The 26,367-nt window shown below is 48.9% G+C and overlaps 1 protein-coding gene across 1 annotated transcript in view; it reads left to right on the top strand.

The window, feature by feature from the left end:
* Window positions 1–26,367, top strand: part of VSTM2L (V-set and transmembrane domain containing 2 like) — a gene marked incomplete at both ends in the record, with an annotated part of 56,715 nt that overhangs the window by 19,670 nt on the left and 10,678 nt on the right. Inside the window, 2 exons of the mRNA XM_083358218.1 lie at window positions 18,373–18,542; window positions 25,818–25,868. Coding sequence (XP_083214344.1) covers window positions 18,373–18,542; window positions 25,818–25,868 — 221 coding nt within the window. The remainder of the gene's footprint in view (window positions 1–18,372; window positions 18,543–25,817; window positions 25,869–26,367) is intronic.

The raw sequence follows: 26,367 nt of genomic DNA, 5'->3' as shown, positions 1-26,367 counted from the left end.
ACTGGAGGCTTTTAAGAAGAGACTGGACAGCCATTTGTCTGAAATGGTAGAGGGTTTCCTGCCTGAGCAGGGGGTTGGACGATGACCTCCAAGGTCCCTTCCATCATCATCATCATCATCATCATCATCACACTCTCAGTCCCATCTCTTTATCCTGCCATTGACAATTCCCCAAGGGGACAGCAAGGGTTTTGTTGGAGAAGATGGAGCTGAAATAAAAGCTGCCTAGCTCAGCTTTTTCCTTGTTAAGTTTTAATATTTTGCTGCCTTTTTTTCTTTTTGAACAGCTGTTCCTTTTTTTCTGAGCAGGTGTGAAACATCCTTCTTCTCAGGGGCCTCCAACCTTGGCAACTTTAAGATTTGTGGACTTCAACTCCCAGAGTTAAGGAGGAATTTCCTGAAAGTGAGAACAATTAACCAGTGGAACAGAAGTTGCCCCCGGAAGTTGTGGGTGCTCCATCACTGGAGGTCTTCAAGAAGAGACTGGACAGCCATTTGTCTAAACTGGTGTAGGGCAGGGGTAGGCAACCTTGGCTCTTTTATGACTCGTGGACTTCAACTCCCAGAATTCCCGAGCCAGCCCTGCTAAGGGGAAAGGGAGAGGTTTCCAAGCTGAGCCGTGCTGCCTCAGGAATTCTGGGAGTTGAAGTCCATGAGTCATGAGGGGACTATAGTTTCCCCCATGCTGGCTCAGGAATTCTGGGAGTTGAAGTCCACGAGTCACGAAGAGGCCATAGTTCCCCCATGCTGATTCAGGAATTCTGGGAGTTGAAGTCCACCAGTCATAAAAGAGCCAAGGTTGCCTACCCCTGGTGAGTAGGGTCTCCTGCCTGAGCAGGGGGTTGGACTAGAAGACCTACAGGGTCCCTCCCATCTCTGTGACTCTGCATCTTTGGTATAATGGCTGATAGTAACAGGAAATATTTTCAAAAAATGCCTGGTAGAACTGGGTCAACGTGAGCGCTGTGTCTGGCATAATTCATGTGGGCTCCTCCTGGAGGCCATTTGCCCGGGCACATCTTTCCCTGTTTGGGCATCTCCCCAAAGGGTGCAGTTTCCCTTTGATATTATGGCCAGCATTTGTTATGACAAAACCAGGAACCCCTGGGGTGGGGGGAGGGGTCCAAACTAAGGAAACTGCAAAGTGTCACAATGTTCAGGGGGTTTCGTGGTTGTGGATTGTTTAAATTGGGAAATGAACGTTTCCCCCCCACACACTTTATGTCTTATCTCCACCAGAACAACAGAGTTGGAAGGGACCTTGGAGGTCTTCTAGTCCAACCCCCTGATCAATCAGGATAAATGGCTCTCCAGTCTCTTCTTCAAAACCTCCAGTGTTGGAGCACCCACAACTTCTGGAGGCAGGTTGTTCCACTGGTTAATTGTCCTCACTGTAAGGAAATGACAGGTCACTTCTCTCCTTGATGAGTTTCCATCTGTTGCTTCTTGTCCTTCCCTCTGGTGCTTTAAAGAATAGGCTGACCCTCCCTCTTCTTTGTGGCAGCCCCTCAAATACTGGAACGCTGCTCTCCTGTCACCCCTGGTCCTTTTCATTCAACTAGACACACCCAATTCCTGCAACTGTTCTTCGTGTGTTTTAGCCTCCACCCCCTGGTCATCTTTGCTGCTCTTCCAGAGCAACAACATCTTTTTTGTAGTGTGGTGACTGATTGCAGAGTGAGGAGGATCATTGTCTCCCTGGGTTGCCCCCAGCACCGTCACCCGTGGAGTTGAGCCTCAGGCTGAGCAAAGGTGGACGGATGGAGCTGTAGGGACTTTGCGAAAGTCTTGCACAGAGAGAAATGAGGAAAGAATAGGATAGGATAGGATAGGATAGGATAGGATAGGATAGGATAGGATAGGATAGGATAGGATAGAACAGAATAGAATAGAAAATATGGAACGGAATAGAATAGAATAGAACAGAACAGGAACAGAACAGAACAGAACAGAAAATATGGAATGGAACAGAACAGAACAGAACAGAACAGAACAGAACAGAACAGAACAGAACAGAACAGAATAGAATAGAATAGAATAGAATAGAATAGAATAGAATAGAATAGAATAGAATAGAATAGAATAGAATAGATTTGGAAGGGACCTTGGAGGTCTTCTAGTCCAGTCCCCTGCTCAACCAGGAGAACCTTTGCCGTCTCAGACCTCTTCTTAAAAGCCTCCAGTGATGGAGCGCCCACGATTTCTGGTGGCAAGCTGTTCCACTGGCCCATTGTCCTCCCTGTCAGGACGTTTCTCCTTAACTGCAGGTTGCTTCTCTCTTTGGCCAGGCTCCAACCCTTGTTTCTTGTCCCACCCTCTTGAATTGGAGGAGGGGGAGGAAGGGAGAGGCAGGCGTGCTAAGAGTCCTGGTGGGGAGATGAAGCAATGCGGACCTGACAGCCCCCCCCAAAAAAAAAGGAAAGGGAAGGAAAAGCCCTCTTTGAAGGCCTCATCCGGCTGTTTCCCAGAGAAGGCCGTCAGTCCGCTGAGATTCTCGTAAGTAGGTTAGCAGCAATAAAGATGGAATTCTGATCGGCTCAGGGTATCCTTCGCTGCTTCCTCGCGCCTGATCTAACTGGAATTCAAATCCATCCCGAAAACCTATTTGTGAATTCAGATCTCATGGTGCTTCTTATGGGACGATGGGGCTCTGGGGGGGGAGGGAGGGGGAAGGGAAGCCGCAGGGTCCAGGGCAGCCAAATTTAGCTCAGGAGCAGGAACAGGACCCACTAAAGCAGGCCTGGGGGGGGGGCTGTGGGGAGAAGGAGGTTTCCCAGCTGGGGGAGGGGCTGGCTGCTGCTGCTGCATGTCTGGGAGGGGGGAGGGAGGGGAGCTGAAGGGCTGTGAGTGGAAACGGCCTTCCAGCCTCCACTGGTGGCTCCACAGGGGGTCTTTGCCGCCCGGCAGGTGGGCCACATCTGCTCAGGAGCCCCTCCCCTGCAGGCACTTGGGAGATGGAGGGGAGGAGACGCCACCGGAGGCTGAGCGGTCAGCTGCCCCCCCCTCTCTCTCTCTCATCTCCTCTTGCACAGATATTGGGGGTCACTCTCTCTCTCTCTTTCTCTCTCTCCCTTTCTCTCTGTCTCTTTCTCTCACTCTTCTCCTTCTCTTTCTCTCTCTCTCTTTCTCATTCTGTCACTCTCCCTCTCTCCCCCCCTCTCTCTCCCGCTCTCGCTCTCTTTAGCTCTCTCTCTCTCCCTTTCGCTCTTTCCTGCCGCCTTCTTGGCCCACAGCTGCATTTGGCTGAGCAGGCAGCTCTTTTGCAGAGCTGTTATTCGGGGGGGGGGGTCTGCTTTCGTTTCCTCCCTTTTGGTTTCCATCCTGCTTTCCTCTGTGTGCCACAGAGGGGGGGGAGGGGCTTCATAGCGGGACCCCTACCCAGAAGGCCATTAAGATGGGTGGGAGGGAACCCTCTGGGCCAGCCGAGGCAGGTGCAGGTGGGAAGACTGGAGAGGCTGGCCCTCTGTCGCAACAGCTTCCTAGGGCCCTCTGGGGGCTTGGGCCAGTGCCCTAAGGTGCTAGTCCTCATTGTTCCACCAAATTAGGCTCACTGATGCAGGCAAGTGGGAAGGAAGGAAGGAAGGAAGGAAGGAAGGAAGGAAGGAAGGAAGGAAGGAAGGAAGGAAGGAAATGGATAGAAGGCAGACGGGAGGGAGGGAGGGAGGGAAGGAAGGAAGGAAGGAAGGAAGGAAGGAAAAGGAAGGAAGGAAGGAAGGAAATGGATAGAAGGCAGACGGGAGGGAGGGAGGGAGGGAAGGAAGGAAGGAAGGAAGGAAGGAAGGAAGGAAGGAAGGAAGGAAGGAAGGAAAAGGAAGGAAGGAAGGAAGGAAGGAAGGAAGGAAGGAAGGAAGGAAGGAAGGAAGGAAACAGATGGATAGAAGGCAGGAGGGAGGGAGGGAGGGAGGAAGGAAGGAAGGAAGGAAGGAAGGAAGGAAGGAAGGAAGGAAACAGATGGATAGAAGGCAGGAGGGAGGGAGGGAGGAAGGAAGGAAAAGGAAGGAAGGATCCTGCATTCACCTGCAAGGCTGCTCCATGGAAACTGGGAAACCACTTAAATTGCCCTGCTTTGAGGTGGGGATGTGGGTGTTTGCCTAAAGGCCCACGAATGGCGAAAAGCTGGCTCTGTGTGTGTGTGTGTGTGTGATGGAAAGGCATCCCTGCCCACACACCAGAGCTGAGCCTCCCAGGCCTCTCGGACCGCCTGAAGCGTTCCCCTCCTGCAGAAGCCAGCCTTCGGGGTGCGGTGGGGGGGGGACACGTTTGATGCAAGGGTGGGTTGGTTTGGGGCTGCCAAGCCGCCCTCCTCCTCCTCCTGAGTTACTCCAGCCTCTCCTCTGGGCCTTGCAGTCCGCCTTCTTCCGGCTAGGGAAGGCCAACCTGAGAATCCCCCCTGCCTTTTTTTTCGCCAGAAGGACTTTCCTAAACCGCTTTCTCTCCTTCTCCATCTGCCGGGAGGAATTTGGGGAAATTCCCCACCGTGGCTGTCAGGGAGGCGACCCCGGCCTCAATTAGACGGCTTGTGTGTGTGTGTGGGGGGGGAACACATGGTAGCAGTCTGCCAATATTTCAGGGGCTGTCACAAAGAGATGGGGGGGGTCAACCTATTGCACAGAAGGCCGGTCAAGAAGCATTGGGTGGAAACTCACCAAGGAGAGAAGCAACCTGGCATTAAGGAGAAACTTCCTGACAGTCAGGACAATTAACCAGCGGAACCACCTGCCACCAGAAGTTGTGGGTGCTCCAACAGTGGAAGTTTCCAACAAGAGACTGGACAGCCACTTGTCCGGGATGGTTTAGGGCAGGGGTAGGCAACCTTGGCTCTTTTATGACTCGTGGACTTCAACTCCCAGAATTCCTGAGCCAGGAATTCTGGGAGTTGAAGTCCACGAGTGATAAAAGAGCCAGGGTTGCCTTCCCTTGGTATAGGGTCTCCTGCTTGGGCAGGGGGTTGGACTAGGAGACCTGAGAAACAGGTTGGACTAGAGGACCTCCGAGGTCCCTTCCGACTCTGTTATTCTGTTATTCTGCAGATCCAGAGCAGCTGGAGGAGGAGGAGGAGGAGGAGGAGGAGGAGGGGAGCCCAGCTGTGGTGGGCAGCTTCCCGTTGGCAGAGCCAGCCCTGCCTGTTCTTGGCTCCCTGCTAGCAATCAATTCTCCAAACGCCGAGGCCGGTCCTGCATCGCCAGGGCTGCCTCGGTGATTGAATGATCTACAAGCTTTTGCAAATATTGAATAAAGGTTAAGCGGCAAATTAATATTTAAAGAGGCTGCAGCTTGCTTTTTCTCGGGAAATGCAACATTTTTCAGGCCGAGGCCAAAGCTGAACGAGAGGAAGGGATGCAGCGGAGAAACGGCTGGGCTGAAATCTTTCTCTGGGGGGGGGTTGGAGGGCTTTGGCTCAGCTGAAGAGCTGGCGGGCAGCCCTGCCTGCAGAGAGAAAGACCCGTCTGGGTAGTTACGTGCGCTGGTTTACATGTTTACACCACTGGCTGGCTGGCCTCTCTTCCTATGCCATCGGAATGATCCCCCTGTCTGAAAGGGGGATCAAAAGGAGGGAGGGAGGGGGAGAGAGAGAGAGAGAGAGAGAGAGGCAAGCCCAGAGGCAAAATCCATCTTAAGTCGGTTCCTTGGTGCTTTCTGAGCTTGATCATTTTCTTGCAGATGTTTCTTGACCCAACTAGGGAACATCATCAGTGCTAGAAGGGAAGGGGGGTTGTGGAGAGGAGGACGAGGAGGACGAGGAGGAGGACTGGGGGGTCCTGGGTGCTCTCTGAGCTTTGTTATTTTTTTGTAGATGTTTCATGACCCAACTAGGTAACATCATCAGTACTAGAAGGGAGGGGGATTTGCAGAGAGGAAGAGGAGGAGGAGGACTGTGGGTCCTTGGTGTTTTCTGGAAGGGAGGGTTTTGGGGAGGTGTTTTGGGAGGCCAGAATGCAAATTGTGCATCCTAGTAGTGGGGGAAGATCTCAGGAGCGAACGACCATGTGCAGAATTCCAGCTAACTATTTTATTGTGTTCTGCTTCTGATATAGGAATCTCCCCAGTCTGGCCACTTATTCCTGGGAACTGTTGGCTAATGTTTCAAGAAGAGGCGGGGGGGGGGGAGCCCTTTTTGCAGTCACGTGGTGACCTCAGGCTAGCTTATCCCAGGGTCTGGGGGCTCAGGACAGGGGGCTGCTCCCTTTGAGTGCCCTCCTGCATGCGTGGTTCCTGTTCCCGTGGCTGTGGCCGCAGTGCCAAGGCAGGATAATTTTGCGTGCCAATTTTACCTGTTCCGGGGCAAATCAGCAAAGAATAAACCAGCTTCCCTTCTCCAGCCCAGCCCTTTGCATTGAAGGAGGAGGCAACGTAGCTCTTACTTGCCCCGAATTTCTACGGACGCAATTTTATTCTATTTTCACTCCGGACTCTTCACAAGTCATAGCCGTGCAGGGACAGGAATAACAGAGGATGGTGAAGGAGATGAATGCTCGGGAAGTTGAAGTATACCTTCCAGGAAAATGCCAAGGGCCAGGGGTTTTTTTTAGAATGTTTTCAGCTTTGCTCAAAGGCTGGCGAGGGAGGCTGAAAAGCAGCCTAGACTTTCTCCAAGTTGCTTCTCTCCTTGATGAGTTTCCATCCGTTGCTTCTTGTCCTGCCTTCAGGGGCTTTGGAGTCATCCTTGGTTTCCTGATCTGGCTGACATGAGTGGGGAGACTCATATTGTTGATCCCACCTCAGTAGAGTTTCTCCAAGGCCATCTCTAGATGACCACCTATGGCAGCCTGGCTGGAGGAAGGACGATCTGCTTCTGGAGGATGCCAAGGTCTCAACAGATCCACGAGGCATCCCGTTTGAGGGCTATCACGGGACTACAGAGTCCATATCTCCTCAGCCGAGATGGACAGTGGCCTTGGTGGCCAGGCACTCTGAGAAAGGCAGGACCTGGAGGACAACAGCTTTGGGAAGTCCTCAGAGAAGACGTTGCTTTGGGGAGGAAAGACTGGAAGGAGATGGAGGCCACATGCTCTGAAATGGAAGGCTGGGGTCTTAATTAAAAGCCTTCATCAAAGGCATTTTTGGAATTACTGGAGTTATTTGTAGAACAATGATACGGTTTGTTTCTTCTGTGCATCGAAACTACTGATTTATTTATTTATTGGTCATCGACTCCTTTGGAAGTGGTTGATGAGTATTTTCTATTATTGCTATTTTATTGGCTAGAGCCGTGTTTCTGGAAGATGGCAAAGCTGGCTGGGGAATTCTGGGAATTGAAGTCCACCAATGTCCAAGTTGCCAGGTTGAGAAAGACTTTTGTAGAGCATCTGAAAAACTCTCGTGAATGTTGGTTTCCAACATTCTTCATTCATTTCTCTTTGTTTTTTCCCCCACAAAAACCAAGAAAATACAACAAAATTAAAATACCGTGCTTAAAGATAGTTTAGTTCCCAAGGTTATTTATTTTAAAAAAAAATAAATAAAACAGAAGAGACAATAGACCACAGAGGACTTTATGTGAATTCATATACGACTTTCAGTTAATTGGAAAGCTCAGTATTCTAAAACGAAATTCAAGGCTGCCACATTGTTTTGACAACACACAGACAGCCACACTGAGAGAGCGAGAGAGTGTGAGAGAGAGAAAGAACAGAGAGAAAAGAGAGAGAAAGAGAAAAAAGAAAGAGACAGAGAAAAGACATAAAGAGAAAGAGGGAAAAAGAGAGAGAGAAATAAAAAAGGGGGGAAGAATAGAGAGGAAAGAGAAATAGAGAAAGAAAGAGACAGAAAAAAGACGGAAAGAGAGAAAGAAATAAAAGAAAAAGAGAGAAAATGAAAGAGAGAGAAATAAAAGAGAGAGGGGGGAAGAGAAAGAGTCATGTCTTTGCAGGATTTTTCATATCTGTTTCCTGTTATGTTAATTTTGTCAGGCAGAGAGATGTTTAAATACAAAAAAAAGCTAATAACGAACATGGCATTTTATTCTTTTGGCATTTTCTAATCACAAATCTAATCTATTTCTTGTGGAACATCATTTTATAAGCCCTAGAAAATACGGACAATAAACCAATTGGAGGATTCATTATGAAGGATTGTTGACTCTCTTTAGCAAACTGAATGCTTAATTGGAAGGATGGTAATGGGTATCAATTTGCCCATAATACCGACAAAACCCAACTAGAGAAGGTGGTAATTTATACCGCATAATTTTAGCAGAGTTTAATGCCAGAAATAGAATAATTTTTGTGGTCAGTTCATGAAGACTGGCTGAATTAAATTTTTTAAAAATTATATGCCGAAAAGAGCCATTGAGATTGATGTACAGGCAGCCTTTTACTTACGACCATATTTGAACCCAAATTTTCTGTTGTGAAATGAGACGCTTGTTAAGTGACCTTTGCCCCATTTTACGACCTTTCTCACCACAGTTGTTAAGTGAATCACGTCCGTTGTTAAGTCACTAACACTGTCGTTAAATGAATCTGGCTTCCTCGTTATGACTTTGCTAGCCAGAAGGTCACAAAACAATGGATGGACACTAATCAAGGTGAGAAGAAAACCTGGAATTAAGGAGAAACTTCCCAACAGTGAAGACAATTAACCAGTGGAACAGCTTGCCTCCAGAAATTGTGGGCGCTCCATCACTGGAGGTTTTTAAGAAGAGACTGGACAGTCACTTGTCTGAGATGGTGCAGGTTCTCCTGCTTGAGCAGGGGGCTGGACTAGAAGACCTCCAAGGTCCCTTCCAATTCTATTCTGTTCTGTTCTGTTCTAATATTCTATTCTGTTCTAATATTCTATTCCATTCCATCTTTTCTTTTCTATTCTATTCTATTCTATTCTATTCTATTCTATTCTATTCTATTCTATTATTCTATTCTATTCTATTCTATTCTATTCTATTCTATTCTATTCTATTCTATTCTTTGTTCCTACATTCTATTCTATTCTATTCTATTCTATTCTATTCTATTCTATTCTATTCTATTCTATTCTATTCTATTCCATATTCTATTCTATTCTATTCTATTCTATTCTATTCTATTCTATTCTATTCTATTCTATTCTATTCTATTCTATTCTATTCTATTCTATTCTATTCTATTCTATTCTATTCTATTCTATTCTATTCTATTCTATTCTTTGTTCCTACATTCTATTCTATTCTATTCTATTCTATTCTATTCTATTCTATTCTATTCTATTCTATTCTATTCTATTCTATTCTATTCTATTCTATTCATAAGTCACTTTTTTCAGCACCGTTGTAACTTTGAACAGTCACTAAACTGTTTAAAATGAGGACTTGCCGTAGTTTGTTCAGATCTTGAATCGTCATCCCGTTTAAAAAAAACCAAAAAAACTCAAAACAAGACGTTGGGCTTAATGTAAATGTTTTCATAAGGATATTTCCTTGATTCTGAATGCAGGAAACTGCTCACCATTTATCAGATGTTCCTCATGGTTTGAACTGATTGAGCCCGAATCATCGTGGGGAAAATATGACTGAATTTATTTGAAGCCGAGCTGAATTTGCGGCTGATCCTTTGGCAAAATGCATTCAGCAGGAACAGGTTTCCATTCATGAGTAACGCCTCTGATTCTACAAAATCCTCTTTCTTCCCCATTCCTGGTATGAAACGATACGTTTAAAAGGAGGAAGGTTGAAGAATAGGAAAAGAATGGGCAAAAATTGTTTCTGTGTTTTCCAAACTTTTAAAGTCAGCTGCAAATATCGATCCGAGGCAGAGTAGCCAATACCTATTTTATAATGTCAGAGAAAAATGACACTGCACGGACCAACGGGAAATCCGGCGTTAAATTGAATTTGTACCTATTGATCATGAATTGAATTCTAATTGATGGGAAGCAGTTTGTCCTAACAGAAAAGAATCAAATTCATATTTGAAATGTGGCACCCTCTAACTTGCAATTTGCTTGGGCTTATATCGTCTTTGTTTTTTTCTAATCCAAGTTGGGGAAGGGGTTTCTTGGTTTTGAAATTATGTATACCCCAATAGGGAAGGGGTTAAAAATGATGATGGCTACAGCCAGCAAGTCAAGCTCTAACCTTTTATCCCTTGCAAAGCATATAGACAAAAACTGGATTTCAATCCTCTCGTTGCAGCCACCGCTTTGACTTTTTTGACACACACACACCCACCCCCAGGCATTCCTGCCGCTAGGAAATTCACGCCACGTATAAGATCAAGAAGTAGACAACAGATCTGGAGGCGGTAAAGTAAAAAAAAATAAATAGAATTTTAAAAGCAAAACCTGTTGAGATGCAGTTGTTCTACTACACCGTGAGAGGATGCAAAAAAAATATATGTTATTTTACTCCAAGGCGGCTGCAGTGATGTTCAGCACCAATTTCCTATTGTACATTCCTGTTTTTCTTAAAACAGCAAATGCTGCTAATTAATATCGTGTTTTGTTAAGCGTCGAATGGAATGTCCAGGGTAATTCCGCTTTTTGGCACGTTTGCAGGAAATCCAACGCAGGCAGAAACTCTAGGTGGGGATATTAGAAGCCGACGATTTAATTAGGTAGTTGGATAAAAGGGGGAAGAAGAAAACCTGTAAAGGGCTGAAACTAGAAAAGCTGTTCTCAGCAGTGTCATAGAATCGCAGAGCTGGGAAGGGTCCCCCAAAGATCATCTAGTTCAACCCATGCGTTTTGCTTCTCCTCTGCGTTCAAGGGTGGTTCCTGCCTGTCTGCTTGGAGCACCCATCATCCCTTTTGAGGGAAAGGGGATTTTGTCGGAGGAGGAGGAGGAGGAGGAGGAGGAGGAGGAGGAGGAGGAGGAGGAGGAGGAGGAGAAAGCTGCAGTTGGGAGTCTGCGGCAAAAGGGATCACAAGGATCAGTTGTTTTGTGTGTGTGTTGGGCATCTTTGCAAGAAGTAGTGACTTGGCACGCCTTCATATCTTGTTAAGAGCAGGGTTTCTCAACCTTGGCATCTTGAAGATGGGTGGATTTCAGCTCCCAGAATTCCCCAGCCACATGGATGGACTTAAACACCCAGAATTCCCTGGCACTCATGCATTCCTTTTCATGCATATTCCCATTGTGGCCTGCTTAGTCTTTTGTAATCCCTTCCTCTGCAATCTCTCCCCTCTAGGGGGGGTAAGAGAACAAAGACGGGCATGGTTGACTGGAGAATTCTGGGAGCTGAAGTCCACCCCTCTTCAAGCCACCAAGGCGGAGAAACACTATGCTAGAGAAGCGTTGTTTTTTCTTTCAGAAAAAAGCGGGGCGGGTGGGCACAAAAGACACACACACACACACACACACACACACACACACACACACACACACACACAAGCCTCTATCCCTCCCTGTTTTTAAGCTTTCTTGGCCAGTGTTTGTCAGGCAGGGTTGAAAAACAACTCCCCCATTACCAGCTTTTGTGGGGCCTGATTTCCTATCATCTACAGGCTTTAGGCTTTTTTTCTGGGGGGTGGGGGGGGCGAGAAGCACGTAGGTGGGATTCAAACAGGTGAACAACCGGTTCTCTGTGTGGGTGCCGCTTCCGGAAGTCCGTTCTGGGCCTGGGCAACAAAAAATCAGCTACCGGATCTGCCGAAGTGGTGCAAACCGGCTGAATCCCACCCCTGAGTTTAGGGGGTGCCAAGGTCTGTTTCCCCACCCCCCACCGCCTTTGCAGGGGTCTCAGCCATGTTGAGCTGGTCCTGCATGCTTCCAGCCTATTGCCCCAAAACCTGGCATGCGCTGAATACATCCTCATCAAATCCCGGCCCCCCAGCCCTTCCCGGAGATGGGCCACCTTTTGCAGGAGAAGGGGCTTCTCTAACTCCCCCTGACACACACCCCCTCATCCTCACCCCACATATTTAAGGAGGCATCTGTGTTCCTGAGCATGGTGGCCCTTTGCAAGGAGAAGCTCAGAGGTTAATTATGACCGTGGCTCCCCAATTAAAGTTGGCCAGGAAGAAATGGGTTGGTTCCCTCCCCCCTCCAGCTTTTCTAGGGTCTTAATTGTCTTCGGAGTCCTTTAGACCCCCTCCCTGCTGCACAGCTGGGGGCAGGCGGGCACCTTGAACTGGGTAATTAAAGCAGCTTCTCCTGAGCAGCTGTGCGTGAAGAAGGGAAGGCTTTGTGATAGAGACAACCTCATTAGTTGGGTGGGTGGGTGGGTGGGGGTGGGGGGCTTGGGGAAGACCCCTCCCCAACCTAGAGACAGACAGGTGGGGCTTTCTGTCTCTTGAAAATATCCGTGCCTTTTCATATCCAGAGCTTGTTTCTGGACAAATAAAACACACAGCTGTGTGAGGGCCAGGCTACCCAGAATTCCCAGCCAGTAGGGCATTTAGCCAATGACCCCTCTGTCCAGGATGGGAATTTTGGGGTGCTTCTCCTGCTTTCATCCCTCTTCAGGCCAGGTCTGTAGCTGGGAGGAAGTGGGAAGGGGTGCCCTCCAGTTTAAATTGCCTTTCAAAGACCAGATACAGGTACCCCTACTAAGGGGGCAACCTAGACCAGGGGTAGGCAACCTTGGCCCCTTCATGACTCATGGACTTCAACTCCCAGAATCCCTAGCCAGCATAGGGGAACTATGGCCCCCTCATGACTCATGGACTTCAACTCCCAGAATTCCTGAGCCAGCATGGCTCAGCTTGGAAACCTCTCCTTTTCCCTCAGCATGACTGGCTCAGGAATTCTGGGAGTTGAAGTCCACCAGTCATAAAAGAGCCCAGGTTGCCTACCCCTGCCCTAGCCCAACCCTATCAGGTGGCTGCAATCTGTTGGGGGGGCGTGCACAAGGGAGGGCAGGTCAAAAACGTCAACCCTGCAACCCAACCCCTGACCTTGTGTGAGTGTATTTCTATGCAAGACAGAACCCCAAACACACGCAAGGTACTTAAAGAGGATTGCATGGCTGTGCCCGCCATCTTGCCTTCCTCGACCCCTCCCAAGGGGCACCCCAGATGCCATTCAGCCCCAGGTTAGGAGGAGAAGTTGGGTCCTGGGTGCTTGGCTCCACACCCACCTGCTGGAAGGAGGAACGCTTCCCCTGTGGGAGAAAATCTCCAGGGGGGGATCCAGTCTGGGCCAGCCCCCTCATTGGGAAGGGGGTTCATGGGAGACAGAAGGAAAAGAGACAGACTAGGCCAGGGGTCTTTAAATGTGGCCCTTTGATGACTTGTGGACTTCAGCTCCCAGAATTCCTCAGCCAGGCACACTGATCAGGGAAGAGGCAGCTGACCCCACAGCAGGAATGAGGAACCTTCTCTAGTTTCTTAAGCTGCAAAGGCAAGAGGGGAGAGATGTATATTTACAGTACAGAAGCCCAAAAAGCTAATACAGTCCTGATGGCTGGAATAGAATAGAAACAGAACAGAACAGGAACAGAATAGAATAGAATAGAATAGAATAGAATAGAATAGAATAGAATAGAATAGAATAGAATAGAATAGAATAGAATAGAATAGAATAGAATAGAATAGAATAGAATAGAATAGAATAGAATAGAATAGAATAGAATAGAATAGAATAGAAAATATGGAATGGAATGGAATGGAATGGAATGGAATGGAATGGAAGGGAAGGGAAGGGAAGGGAAGAGAAGAGAAGAGAAGAGAAGAGAAGAGAAGAGAAGAGAAGAGAAGAGAAGAGAAGAGAAGAGAAGAGAAGAGAAGAGAAGGAAGGGAACTTGGAGGTCTTCTAGTCCAGCCCTCCACTCAAGCAGGAGACCCTATACCATCTCAGGTTGTATAAACAGGGGCATAGAATCAAAACCAGGAGAAGTCTTACTACTGCTCTATAAAGCCTTAGCAAGGTCACACCTGGAATCCTACTTCCAGTTTTGGTCACCACATTACAAAAAAGACTTTGAGGCTTTGGGAAAAGTGCCAAGAGAAACTAAAATAATTAAAGGCCTGGAGACCAAAGCATATCAAGAACAGATGTAGGGACTCGGTTTGGCCAGTCTAGAGAAAAGAAGGACTAGGGATGGGATGATAGCAGGATTCCAGTATTTGAGGGGCTGCCACAGAGAAGAAGGGGGGGGTCAACCTTATTCTCCAAAGCCCCTGAAGGCAGGAGGAGAAGCAACGGATGGAAACTCACCAAGGAGAGAAGCAACCTGGAACTAAGGAGAAACTTCCTGACAGTGAGAACAATTAACCAGTGGAACAACCTGCCTCCAGAGGTGGTGAATGCTCCAACACTGGAGGTTTTTAAGAAGAGACTGGACAGCCATTTGCCTGAAGTGGTATAGGGTTTCCTGCCTGAGCAGGGGGTTGGACTAGATGACCTCCAAGGTCCCTTCCAACTCCTGTTATTCTGTTCTGCTCCTGCAGCCCCAGACCCTGGCAGAGCTGCGTGTGTCTAGCTCCCCATCAGTCAGGGGGTTAGGTGGATTTCCAGCCAACCATGAGGACTACACAGAGACAAATTATCTTGTAAAACCAGCCAGGAGACGGGGGACGGCCTCATTAAGCCCCTCGCGCCGTATTTTCCACTGCGCCCTGTTAAGATGGATTAAAGGAAAGCGATAACTCTCTGAGATTTCTCCGGCTCCAGGGGACAAAGACATATTAAGGGTATTAGCTTTTCTGTCAAGCTTGATGCTAATTCGCTCCTTGGACTGATCAAGACTCAGGAGAGACTGCAACTCCTGGGTCCAGCCAGGGGTACCCCTGCCTCCCCCACCCCCCACCCCCAGGATGACGGATGTGGGTCACCAAGGAGACGGGATGCTTGGATGAAGCTGGTGGCACTCGGCTGGGTTGTGGAAAAGATGCACCTGGCTTCCTCGTGGTTCTTAAGTCTGCTCCCACCTAGAGAACCAACGTAGAATTAAGGAGAAATTTCCTGACAGTGAGAACAATTAATCGGTGGAACAGCTTCCCTCCAGAGATTGTGGTGCTCCATCACTGGAGGTTTTCAAGAAGAGATTGGACGGCCATTGGTCTGAAATGGTATAGGGCAGGGGTAGGGACCCTTGACTCTTTTAGGACTCGTGGACTTCAACTCCCAGAATTCCTGAGTCAGCACATTAAAGATCTTTTTAAAAAAAAGATGAAACAAGCCCCCAGAAATCAGCCCCAGCCCCAAGGCCAGGGGTAGGCAACCTTGGCTCTTTTAGGACTCGTGGACTTCAACTCCCAGAATTCCTGAGCCGGCCATGCTGAGGGGAAAGGGAGTTTCCAAGCTGAGCCATGCTGGCTCAGGAATTCTGGGAGTTGAAGTCCATAAGTCATGAAGGGGCCATAGTTCCCCCATGCTGGCTCAGGAATTCCGGGAGTTGAAGTCCACGAGTCATGAGGGGGGCCATAGTTCCCCCATGCTGGCTGAGGAATTCTGGGAGTTGAAGTCCATGAGACATAAAAGAGCCCAGGTTGCCCACCCCTGGTATAGGGTCTCCTCCTTTGGGCAGGGGGTTGGACTAGAAGACCTCCAAGGTCTCTTCCAACTCTGGTATTCGATTGATTGATTGATTGATTGATTGATCGATCGATCGATCAATCAGTGGGATGGCTTACCTCCAGAGGTTGTGGGTCCTTTTAAGAAGACACTGGACATCCACTTGTCTGAAATGCCGTAGGGTCTCAATCTTGAGCAGGGGGTCGGACTAGAAGACCTCTAAGGTCCCTTCCGACTTTGGTTTTCTGTTCTGCTCCAGTCTCCAAGGCACCCGAGGGCAGGGAAAGAAACAACAGATGGAAATTTGTCCAGGAGAGAAGCGACCTAGAACTGAGGAGAAATTCCCTAACGGGGAGGACAACGAATCGGGGGGGGGGGGGCTCCATCCTTGGAGGCTTTTAAGGACAGCTCGGACAGCCACTTGCCTGGAATGTGTAAGGATGCCCAACCCTGTGGACTTTAAGACTTGTGGACTTCAGTTCCCAGAATTCCTCAGTTCTAAGATCCGAGGTTGGACAGCCCTGGCATAAGTGCCCTGCTCAAGCAGGGGGTTGGACTAGAAGACCTCTATGGTCCCTTCCAGCTCTGTTATTGTGTTATTGTGGGCCTCCAAAACGTCCTGTGGAGGAATGCCACAACTCTGCCAGGGCTGCAAATGCCTCACGTTTTGCGGGTCTGGAGAGGCTGTTATGATTCAGACGGTTGTTGGCAAGGAGCAGCAACGACCCTGGAAATTGAATTAAAAGGAAAACATTCAAACCATATTAACATTCCAAGGAGCCAAAATTATCTATTCATGGACCCAGAATCCATCCGTCCTGGAGACAGGTAGCCCTCGACGTACAATACGACCACAGCCGATTCTAACGTATCCGTTGCTAAGCGAGAGAGTTCATCTAATTTTGCCCCGTTTCTATGACCTTTTATGCCATTGTTGTTAAGTGAATCACTGCCATTGTTAAGTTAGTAACCCGGTCGTTAAGTGAATCTGGCTTCCCTCCCCCCCATGGATTTTGCATGTCAGAAGGTCGCAAAAGGGGATCTTGTGACCGCGGTCATGGTGACCATCATAAATAGGAGTCAGTTGTCCAGTGTCCGAATTTTGGTCACGTGGCCCTGGGGATGTCGCCACAGTCGTGTGAAAAATGGTCATAAGTCACTCTTTTCAGTGCCGTTGTAACTCATCAACTGGTCGTAAGTGGAGGACGTGTGTGTTTATGTGTGTGTGTGTAAAATTGACAAAATGGCAAGAGGGCGACCACAATTATGCAACCCGTACCCTGCCCTTTTCCCACATGGGTAATTCCTAAATGCCTCCCCCTCTCCCGATTATGCGGTTGCATTCAGACAACCCATTTTTAACCTGTGTTCATCAGTTGCACGGCTTCCTGGAGCCAAGCCAATGACCCTCTCCAAAACTAACCAGAGTTTGCACCACTCCAGCGTCGCGACAAACGAGCATTAACAAAGCTGAGCTGGTTGTGAGAATGCAGCACCAGTAACTCAGGGTCAGACAGGAAAACTGGGCCACGCATTGACTTCCTAGTTAAGCTGATTTATTGCTCGCGCCTATAAACAAGAATCTAGTTGACTAACGGTCAGCAACGATTGGCGCTAAATAAGAGCCAGCAAAATTCCAGATGAGTTGGAATTAGACCCTTTGTGGGAATGTAAGGATTCCGGGCTAATGACTCGTTTAACTCCACCACCTCCTGTCTCTGCCTGCTCTTCTCTTACACTCTTTGTGCGAACATGAGTTGTCTTCAGGCGTTGTGGTGGCAAAGCCATTTTTATTCCGTTTCTTCCTAGTCTGGTCTTCAGCCTGTTTGGGCCAAAGCTGAGGCCGTTTGCCGGCCGGCCGAGCCAGGCACGCTGATGGGATCACGGGACCAATTTCTTGACAATCCCAGCCGGGCCAAATGATTACCCCGACAATGCTGGCTTGTCTGTGTTGTTTAGTCAAGAGCAATTGCCGTCTTAATTGCATATTCTCCAGATAACACCTTCACTGAGCTACTGTAGTATTTATTTTAATTGGCTAATTGATTAATCATTCGAAAGAAGATGGCTAATTAGCTGAAGGACTGGGAAGTGATTGGCAGCTCTTGGTTAGTTTTATAGTTTGAGGAATGGAAAAGGGGAGAGTGGGAAAGACCCCAACGGGAACCCCCCCCCCAGGCCTTACTACCAGCTTATGATTGCAGGGGGACAAGGAGGGGGGGGGCTGGGGCTTGACCCATCCTTCAATCTTAGCTGGTGGGTTAATCTGTCGCTTCATAAAGCCTTAGTAAGGCCATACCTGGAATCCTGCATCCACTTACGGTCACCGAGTTACAAAAAAGAGGTTGAGGCTTTTGGAAAAAGCGCAAAGAAGAGCAACTAAGATGATTAAAGGCCTGGAGACAAAAACATATGAGGAACGGTTGCAGGATTTAGGTTTGGCCAGTCTAGAGAACAGAAGGACTGGGAGGGGGGGGCATGAGAGCAGTATTCCAGTATTTGAGGGGCTGCCCCAAAGAAGAGGGAGTCAAGCTATTCTCCAAAGCACCCGGAGGCAGGAGAAGCAGCAACGGATGGGAACTAACTAAGGAGAGAAGCAACCTGGAACTAAGGAGGAACTTCCTGACAGTGAGGACAAACCATCAGTGGAAACAGCTTCCCTCCAGAAGCTGTGGATGCTTCATCACTGGAGGCTTTTAAGAAGAGACTAGACTAGGGGTCGGCAACCTCGGCTCTTTTATGACTCGTGGACTTCAACTCCCAGAATTCCTGAGCCAGCTGGCTCAGGAATTCTGGGAGTTGAAGTCCACGAGTCATAAAAGAGCCGAGGTTGCCGACCCCTGGACTAGACGGTCACTTGTCTGAAAAGGTATAAGGTCTCCTGTTTGAGCAGGGGGCTGGACTAGAAGACCTCCAAAGTCCCTTCCGGCTCTATTCTGATTGATTGGTCGAGTCTCCCACCTCCGATTGCCCCCTAAGCCATCTCTGCTTTCCCTTTGCAGCCTTTTTCACCGAGACTCCTCATGACATGACCGCCAGGGCTGGTGAGGACGTGGAGATGGCCTGCTCCTTCCGCGGCAGCAGCTCTCCTTCCTACTCGTTGGAGATCCAGTGGTGGTACGTGCGCACCCATAAGGACTGGACGGAGAAGGAGAATTGGGACACCAACCAGGTACTGCTGCCCCCCCCCCTGGCTGCCTCCCTCTTCCTACGGAGCTGGACCCTCCCCTGCTTCCATGGAGACCCTCTGGCTAAGAGGTCCCTCTCCATCCCTTCTGGAGACAAGGAGGGGCTGTCTCAGGTCAAGCCCCCTGTCTCACCCATGACCAAAGCCACCCCATTTTCCCTTGTCCCAAAGGGGCTTCTTTTTCAGGAGGCAAACGGACTTTTTTGTTTTTCCTTTGAAGACGTTTCGCTTCTCACGCAAGAAGCTTCTTCAGTTCAGACTGGCAGAAGAAGCTTCTTGCGTGAGAAGCGAAACATCTTCAAAGGAAAACTTAGAAAGCCCCGTTGCCTCTTGAAAAAAGCACCTTTGGGACATACATGTGTATGTATGTATGTATGTGTATATAGAATACACATGCAGGGATAGAATCAAGATCAAGTGAAGTACTAATACCACTTTACAATGCCTTGGTAAGGCCACACCTGGAATACGGCATCCAGTTTTGGTCACCACGATGTAAAAAAGATGTCGAGACTCTAGAAAGGGTACAGAGAAGAGCAACCAAGATGATTGGGGGATTGGAGGCTAAAACATATAGGGAACGGTTGCTGGAATTGGGTACGTGTAGTTTAATAAAGAGAAGGGTGAGGGGTGACATGATAGCACTGTTCCAATAACTCAGGGGTGGCCCCAAAGAAGAGGGAGTCAAGCTATTCTCCAAAGCCCCTGAAGGCAGGACAAGAAGCCACGGATGGAAACTAATCAAGGAGAGAAGCAACCTAGAACTAAGGAGAAACTTCCTGACAGTCAGAACAATTAACCAGTGGAACAGCCTGCCTCCAGAAGTGGTGAATGCTCCATCACTGGAAGTTTTTAAGAAGAGACTGGACAGCCATTTGTCTGAAATGGTAAAGGGTTTCCTGCCTGAGCAGGGGGTTGGACTAGATGACCTCCAAGGTCCCTTCCAACTTTATATATTATTATTATTATTATTATTACATATACATATACTGTACATATACATATATACATATATACATATAACTCTAAGCCTCCCAGAAGTACCTTAGGGTAAGATAATTATAATAATTTTTATAAATAAATAACGGGGTGAAAGGAGACTTAGGAGGGACCCCCACCCCAGCCTGTACAGGTGGTCCTCAACTTACAACCACATACTAAGCCCAATATTTCTGTTGCTAAGCGAGACATATTTATTAAGTGAGTTTTGCCCCATTTTACAAGTCACAGTCATTAAGTGAACCGCGGCAGTTCCTAAATGAGCAATATGGTTGTTAAGTGGATTTGCCTTCCCCCACTGGCTTTGCCCTGTCGGAAGGTCGAGAAACCTGATCACATGACCCCACCCCCACCCCGGGACACTTGCGACCGTCATAGATACGAGTCAGTTGCCAAGTGTCTAAATTCCGATCACGTGACCACGGGGATGCCGCAGCAGCCGTAAGCGTGAAAAAGGGCTGTTTTATTTTTTCAATGCTGTTGTAGCTTTGAACGGTCACTAAACGAGCCGTCGTAACTTGAGGGCTTCCTTCATGGGAGACAGTGCAAGAGTTACACTTTCAGACTGGCAAGATTCTGTTAAAGCAGCCTTACGATAAAGTAGAAAGAGCCCATTTTGGTCCTGATTCCGGCCAGGTCACTTGCAAGGCTGGCGTCCCTCTTGCAAGTCTGAAAGGGTTAAGGTCTTTAGTCCCGGTCTCAGCCAGGTGGGTCTGCCCCCCCCCATATTTAACAGGCAGTGCCCCTGCTGGTCTAAAGCCAGCACGGGCATCCCCCACGGAGAGGCCCCATCGCTGGAGGAAGACAATGTAAACCTACAAACAGATGTCCAAAATCAAATGAATCCATCTGATTGATCGTTACGATTGATATTCCCCTGTTTGTCGCTCCACCATTTCTGAAGGTGCTGGACGGTCCTTTTGCACTGGACCAAGAGGGCGGGATGTCTTTCAGACAAGGGTCTTTCAAACTTGGCCTCTGGAAGATGGGCAGACTTCAGCTCCCTATTCTGGGAGTTGAAGCCCACCCGACCTCAAGCTGCTGAGATGGCAAAACACTGGCCTGGAAGAATTTCTTGACTCCTTCTGATCTTTGGACCCCATTGACTAAGACAGCTCTCCTCTTAGGATGCCTAACCAGAATAACAGAATAACAGAGCTGGAAGGGACCTTGGAGGTCTTCTAGTCCAGCCCCCTGCTCAGGCAGGAGACCCTATACCATTCCAGACAAGTGGCTGTCCAGTCTCTTCTTTAAAACCTCCAGTCATGGAGCACCCACAATGTCTGGAGGCAACTTCTCTCCCACTGATTAATTGTCCTCACTGTTAGGAAGTTTCTCCTTAGTTCCAGGTTGCTTCTCTCCTTGAGTGGAACAGGATAGGATAGGATAGGATAGGATAGGATAGGATAGGATAGGATAGGATAGGATAGGATAGGATAGGATAGGATAGGATCGGATAGGATAGGATAGGATAGGATAGGATAGGATAGGATAGGACAGGACAGGACAGGACAGGACAGGACAGGATAGGATATAGAATGAAGAATAGAACATGGAATATGGAATATGGAATATGGAATATAGGATATGGGATATGGGATATGGAATATGGAATAGAGTAGAGTAGAGTAGAGTAGAGTAGAGTAGAGTAGAGTAGAGTAGAATAGAATAACAGAGTTGGAAGGGATCTTGGAGGTCTTCTAGTCCAGCCCCTGCTCAAGGCAGGAGAACTTATGTCATCCCAGTTAAATGGCTGTCCAGTCTCTTCTCAAAAGCCTCCAGTGATGGAGCGTCCACAACCTCTGAAGGCAAGCCATTCCACTAGTTAATTTTTCCCACCGTCAGGGAATTCCTCCCTAATTCCCGGTTGCTTCTCTCCTTGATGGGTTTCCCTCTTGTCCTGCATCCTGGTGCCCATCGCCCCTGTCCAGGGAAGTACCTTTTCCAGGTGAGCCTCAGAAAAAAGCCGATTCAGCCAGGTGGGTCCTGAGAAATAAATTTTCAGACTTTTAGTCCGGTCTGTACATTACTGGCTAAGCCTGTCTGGCTCCATCAAGATGAAAGATGGATCATTTTTATGAGTCTCCCATCCGGGAAAGGATCTCATCAGCCTGGTTTTTTTTTTATTTATTTATTTTTTCTCAGAACCAGGAGAGGGTCCTCAAAGTTCATGCCCCCCCCCAGGAGCACATGCTTCCGGCCCCCAAAAGTGGTCAGCCTTCCATACATCCCGGATAGCCCCACCCTGAAGCACAAAAAATGCAACCAGTGTCATTTCTTTAACCTTTCAGGTGGCACAAAGAACTCTGCGGGTTCGGCTGCTTCAGATCAGGTGTCTCAGCCTTGAGAAGTTGAAGATGGGTGGACTTCAGCTCCCAGAATCCCCCAGCCAGCCAAGCTGGCTGGGGAATTCTGGGAGCTGAAGTCCACCCATCTTCACGGGCCAGGAGGGCAAAAACTGCTTTAACCAAGAGCTGAAGCAAACTCTGCTTTGGAATGACCCCCCTCCCAAGCCGCTCAGATGCTGCATGCAGAGCAACTGAGGACCCCCCAAACGGATGCCGGCCACTCTGGGCGTGGCCTGGGTGGTTTTCCTTCCTCGCTCCCCAAGAGCTGCACCCCTCTTTTTGCTGGACTCAGCAGCCATCCTCCTGCCTTGTTTGATGGCTTCCTTTCCTCCTCCGAGGCCCTGGCATTTCCCCCCCTCCTCCTCCTCTTCCTCCTCCATTCCACTCCACAGAGCCCCCCCCCCTCCATTTCAGCATTGATGAAGTTCCCTAGTGGGGTCATGAAACATCTGCAAAAAAAGAGAGTCAAACTCAGAGAGAACCAAGGACCTCACAATCCTCCTCCTCCTTTCCCTTCTCTCTTTCTTCCTCTTCCTCCTCCTCCTCCTCCTCCCTCTCCTTGGTCTGCTCTCCATTCTCCGCATCTCACTGCTGAGCACCACCCTCCCCCCCCCACTTAGCTAATCACGGGTGATATAATTAGGTTTTCTGCAGCTCCTCCCAGCCTTTCCGTCGTTTTTCCTCGCTGTCCCATCATCTGATGCTCGGAGGTCAGGAATCCCACCGAGACAGGAAAGGGGGACCTGGCAAATGGCAACATCCCTCGGAGAAGGCTGAGGTTGTTTTCCTCCGTTAATTTGACTGTTGCAGCTGCAAACCCACCCCCCACCCCGCTCCCCAAGTGGGTGAGGGCCAGGAGAAGGGCTGGCCCCACACTCCAGGAGCCCCTTTGAAGAATAGTCACTCCTTGGGGAGGGCGGGGTCAGGATTTTCAATTGTAAATTGAGGATTACCAATATCGGAAATGACAGATCGAACCCCGCCCAAAATTTAGGAAAAAATTCAGATCCTCCCACGTTGGTGGCTTATAAAGCCCAATCATTAGACATGTCTACAGGGCGGTTCTTCCTTAAATCCTTGATCCTGACACACATCGACACTAAAGAACACCAGTTTGACTGGGACCAAACAAAAATTATTGGTTTGTCAAAGCCTGAAAGTCAATCAACAAACATATCGATCTGCAACCAGCCTACAAGTGTGTCAGAAGCCAGATCCATCAGCGGAGTCCCTGACCCCCAGCCGACTCACATGACCTCCGGCCAGAGGGACCTCACCACCAGATGACCCTCACAGGGCCTGCGGCCAGCCGGTCACGTGACCAACTGACCACACAAGACCTATAAAAGCCGAAGAGAACTGAAACAACAGTTCTTCAGCTGAAGGTTCGCTGATGATGTTTCCTGGCTTGTTGAGAACCAACATCACCGACAAAGTTCCCCAAAGCATCTGAAAGGCAGAACGAGAAACAAGGGTTGGAAACTGGCCAAAGAGAGAAGCAACCTGGAATTAAGGAGGAACTTCCTGACAGTGAGGACAATCAACCAGTGGAACTCCTTGCTACCAGAGGTTGTGGGTGCTCCATCACTGGTGATTTTTAAGAAGAGTCTAGACCACAGGTCTGCAACCCGCGGTTCTTTCAGCCGTCTCCTGCAGCTCCCAGTCCTCCGACATGTGCAGTCCAAAAAAAAAAAAAAGTGGGACTAAAAAAGTTCAACCAATCAATTCAAATATGCAGGGTAGATGCATATCTCGCCTTGGCTCCACTCTTCAGTCAAACCCTCTTCTGCGCATGCGTGCATGTACGCACATGCGCACACATTTTTTGCAGCTCCCAGTTTTTCCTTTTTTGAGGGAACCGGTTCCGAGTGGCTCTTTCACTGATTCAGGTTGCTGACCCCTGGGCTAGACAGTCACTTTTCTGAGATGGTATAGGTTCTCCTGCTTGAGCAGGGGGCTGGACTAGAAGACCTCTAAGGTCCCTTCCAGCTCTATTCTATTTCGTTCCATTCTATTCCATATTTCTATTCTATTCTATTCTATTCTATTCTATTCTATTCTATTCTATTCTATTCTATTCCATGTTTTCTATTCTATTCCATGTTTTCTATTCTATTCTATTCTATTCTATTCTATTCTATTCTATTCTATTCTATTCTATTCTATTCTATTCTATTCTATTCTATTCTATTCCATTCTTTAATTCTCTCTATTCTTTAACTCTATTGTATTCTAGTCTAGTCTAGTCTAGTCCTTATTTTCCATTCCATTCTATTCTGTTCTGTTCTTCCTGTCCATCCTTTGCTTTCTTCCATGATGGAGGCAGAGGAAGGAGGAGCGATGGGAATGAACAGAGCAGTCTTGGCAAAGAGGAGAGAGAAGCCGGCACTGTTCCTATTGTTTCCATTGGTTTATTACATTGGTTTGCCACCCATCTCGCTGTGAGGCGACTCTGGGAGGCTTACGACATTAAAACTGGTTGTGCAACAGGGGTGCCCAACCTTTCTGGCTTTGTCACAAGGGTCTGCCACAAAAAGAGGGGGTCACTGTAATATGGTCACCATGTCACAAAAAAGATGTTGAGAGTTTGGAAAAAATTCAGAGAAGAGCCACTAAGAGGATCCAAGGCCTGGAGACTAAAACACATGAAGAACGGCTGCGGGACTTGGGTCTGGCTAGTCTAAAGAAAAGAAGAAATAGGGGAGACATGACAGCAGTGCTCCAGTTTCTCAGGGGCTGCCACAAGGAAGAGGGGGTCAAGTTATTATTAAAGCACCAGAGGGCAAGAGAAGAAACAATGGATGGAAACTGACCAAGGAGAGAAGCAACCTGGAATTGAAAAGAAACTTCTTGATAGCCAGGACAATTAACCAGTGGAACAGCTTGCTACCAGAAATCGTGGACACTCTTATCACTGGAGATTTTTAAGAAGAGACTGGACAATTACCTGTCTGAGATGGTACAGGTTCTCCTGCTTGAGCAGGGGGCTGGACTAGAAGACCTCCAAGGTCCCTTCCAAGTCTATTACCTAATGGAGTCTGCAACATACCTTTGTTGCCTAACTGCAGGGTGGTGGGGGGATGTAATGGGAGAAGGACGATTGGTAGGTAGCCTGGCCCCATGCCAGGTGGGGCTTTATCGGTCACAACCGACACCTTGAGTTGGACCCAGCACTCAATGCACCTCTTCGCTCCCCATCCAGAAAAAATAAGCCGGGCAAAGTCCAAATTGCCCAGTCACCCAGCCAGTTTTCACCCTCACCCAGTTTGCTTACTGAGGGGGTGTCCTGGCACCTCCCCCCCCCATCACTGCTCTGGCAGCTCCCTCCCCTCCCCTCCCCCCAAAGCAAGTTGAGCCATGGAAATATTGCAAAAAAATATCTATGGAGAATTCTCTGTCCTCCAGGTCATGTTTGTCCAATGGTGCTTTTTCTTCCCTTTGAAGACATTTCGCTTCTCATCCCAGAAGCTTCTTCAGGTTCTGACTGGATTCCGCCCACCCCTCCAGTCAGAACCTGGAGAAGCTTCTGGGATGAGAAGCGAAACCTCCTCAAAGAAAAAAACCCAGAAAGTCCCAGTTGCCTCTTGAAAAAAGCACCTTTGGGATTGAAAAAAAAATATGGCTGGAAGCTCTGGGCTTTATCCCACTCACCCCCCCTCCCCTCCCCTCCCCCACTCTTTCCAACCCCACTGCAGCTTGCAGGATTTCAGCGCCCCTCCCTCCCCCTCCCCTGAATCTCCGCTCTCCCTCCGCATCCCCCGCCCCCCCCAGCCTTAAAGGCCAAGGTGCGAAGGGGGTTTGATCGCCCCCCCCGTGTCCCCCCCCTCCGGCCGCCTTCTTTCTCCAAAATGAACTAATAAGCTTCTCTCTTCTCCTCCTCCTCCTCCTCTCCCCTCTTCCTCCCTTCCCACAGCTAAAAGCTTCTCCGCAGGAAGAAACCGGGAAGGACGCCACGAAAATAAGCGTGAGTTTCTGGGGGGGGGGCTTGTGTGTGTGTGTGTTCCCCTCCCCCACCCGCGATAATGACTTTTCTTGGGGAGGCTTTAATTCAAGGTGCCGCAGCCGCTCGCTTGGTGCGGCCAAGGTGGGGGGGGGCGAGGGAGGGGGCGGGGAACAGGGAAGGGAAGGGGGGAGTCTGGAGCTTCTGCGCCCCAAATTCTCCTCTGTTTCCAGCCGGCAGAGGTGGGGGGGGGGGTTCGGGCAGGAGGAGAGAAAAAGCTGCAGTTTTCAAGAGAGACCCCCCCACACACACACACTGGTCCTTCCTGGAAGCCCCCGCCCTCTCTGCCCTCCTTCTGCCCCCCCCTTTTCTCCCTGGAGGAGGCGGCCCGTAGGACCCCCCAGCTTCTTCCCCTGCTGTTTCTCCCTCTGGCATCGCCCACCCACCCCTTGCGCCACCAGGAGGGGGGGTCCTTCTCCCGCGCCCCCCCCCCCGCCCAGAGCCAAAGCGAGACCCCTCGCCC

Source organism: Vipera ursinii, assembly GCF_947247035.1.
Source record: "Vipera ursinii genome assembly, chromosome: 3".
Classification (NCBI taxonomy): domain Eukaryota; kingdom Metazoa; phylum Chordata; class Lepidosauria; order Squamata; family Viperidae; genus Vipera; species Vipera ursinii.
This window is presented reverse-complemented; position numbering and strand designations above follow the sequence as displayed.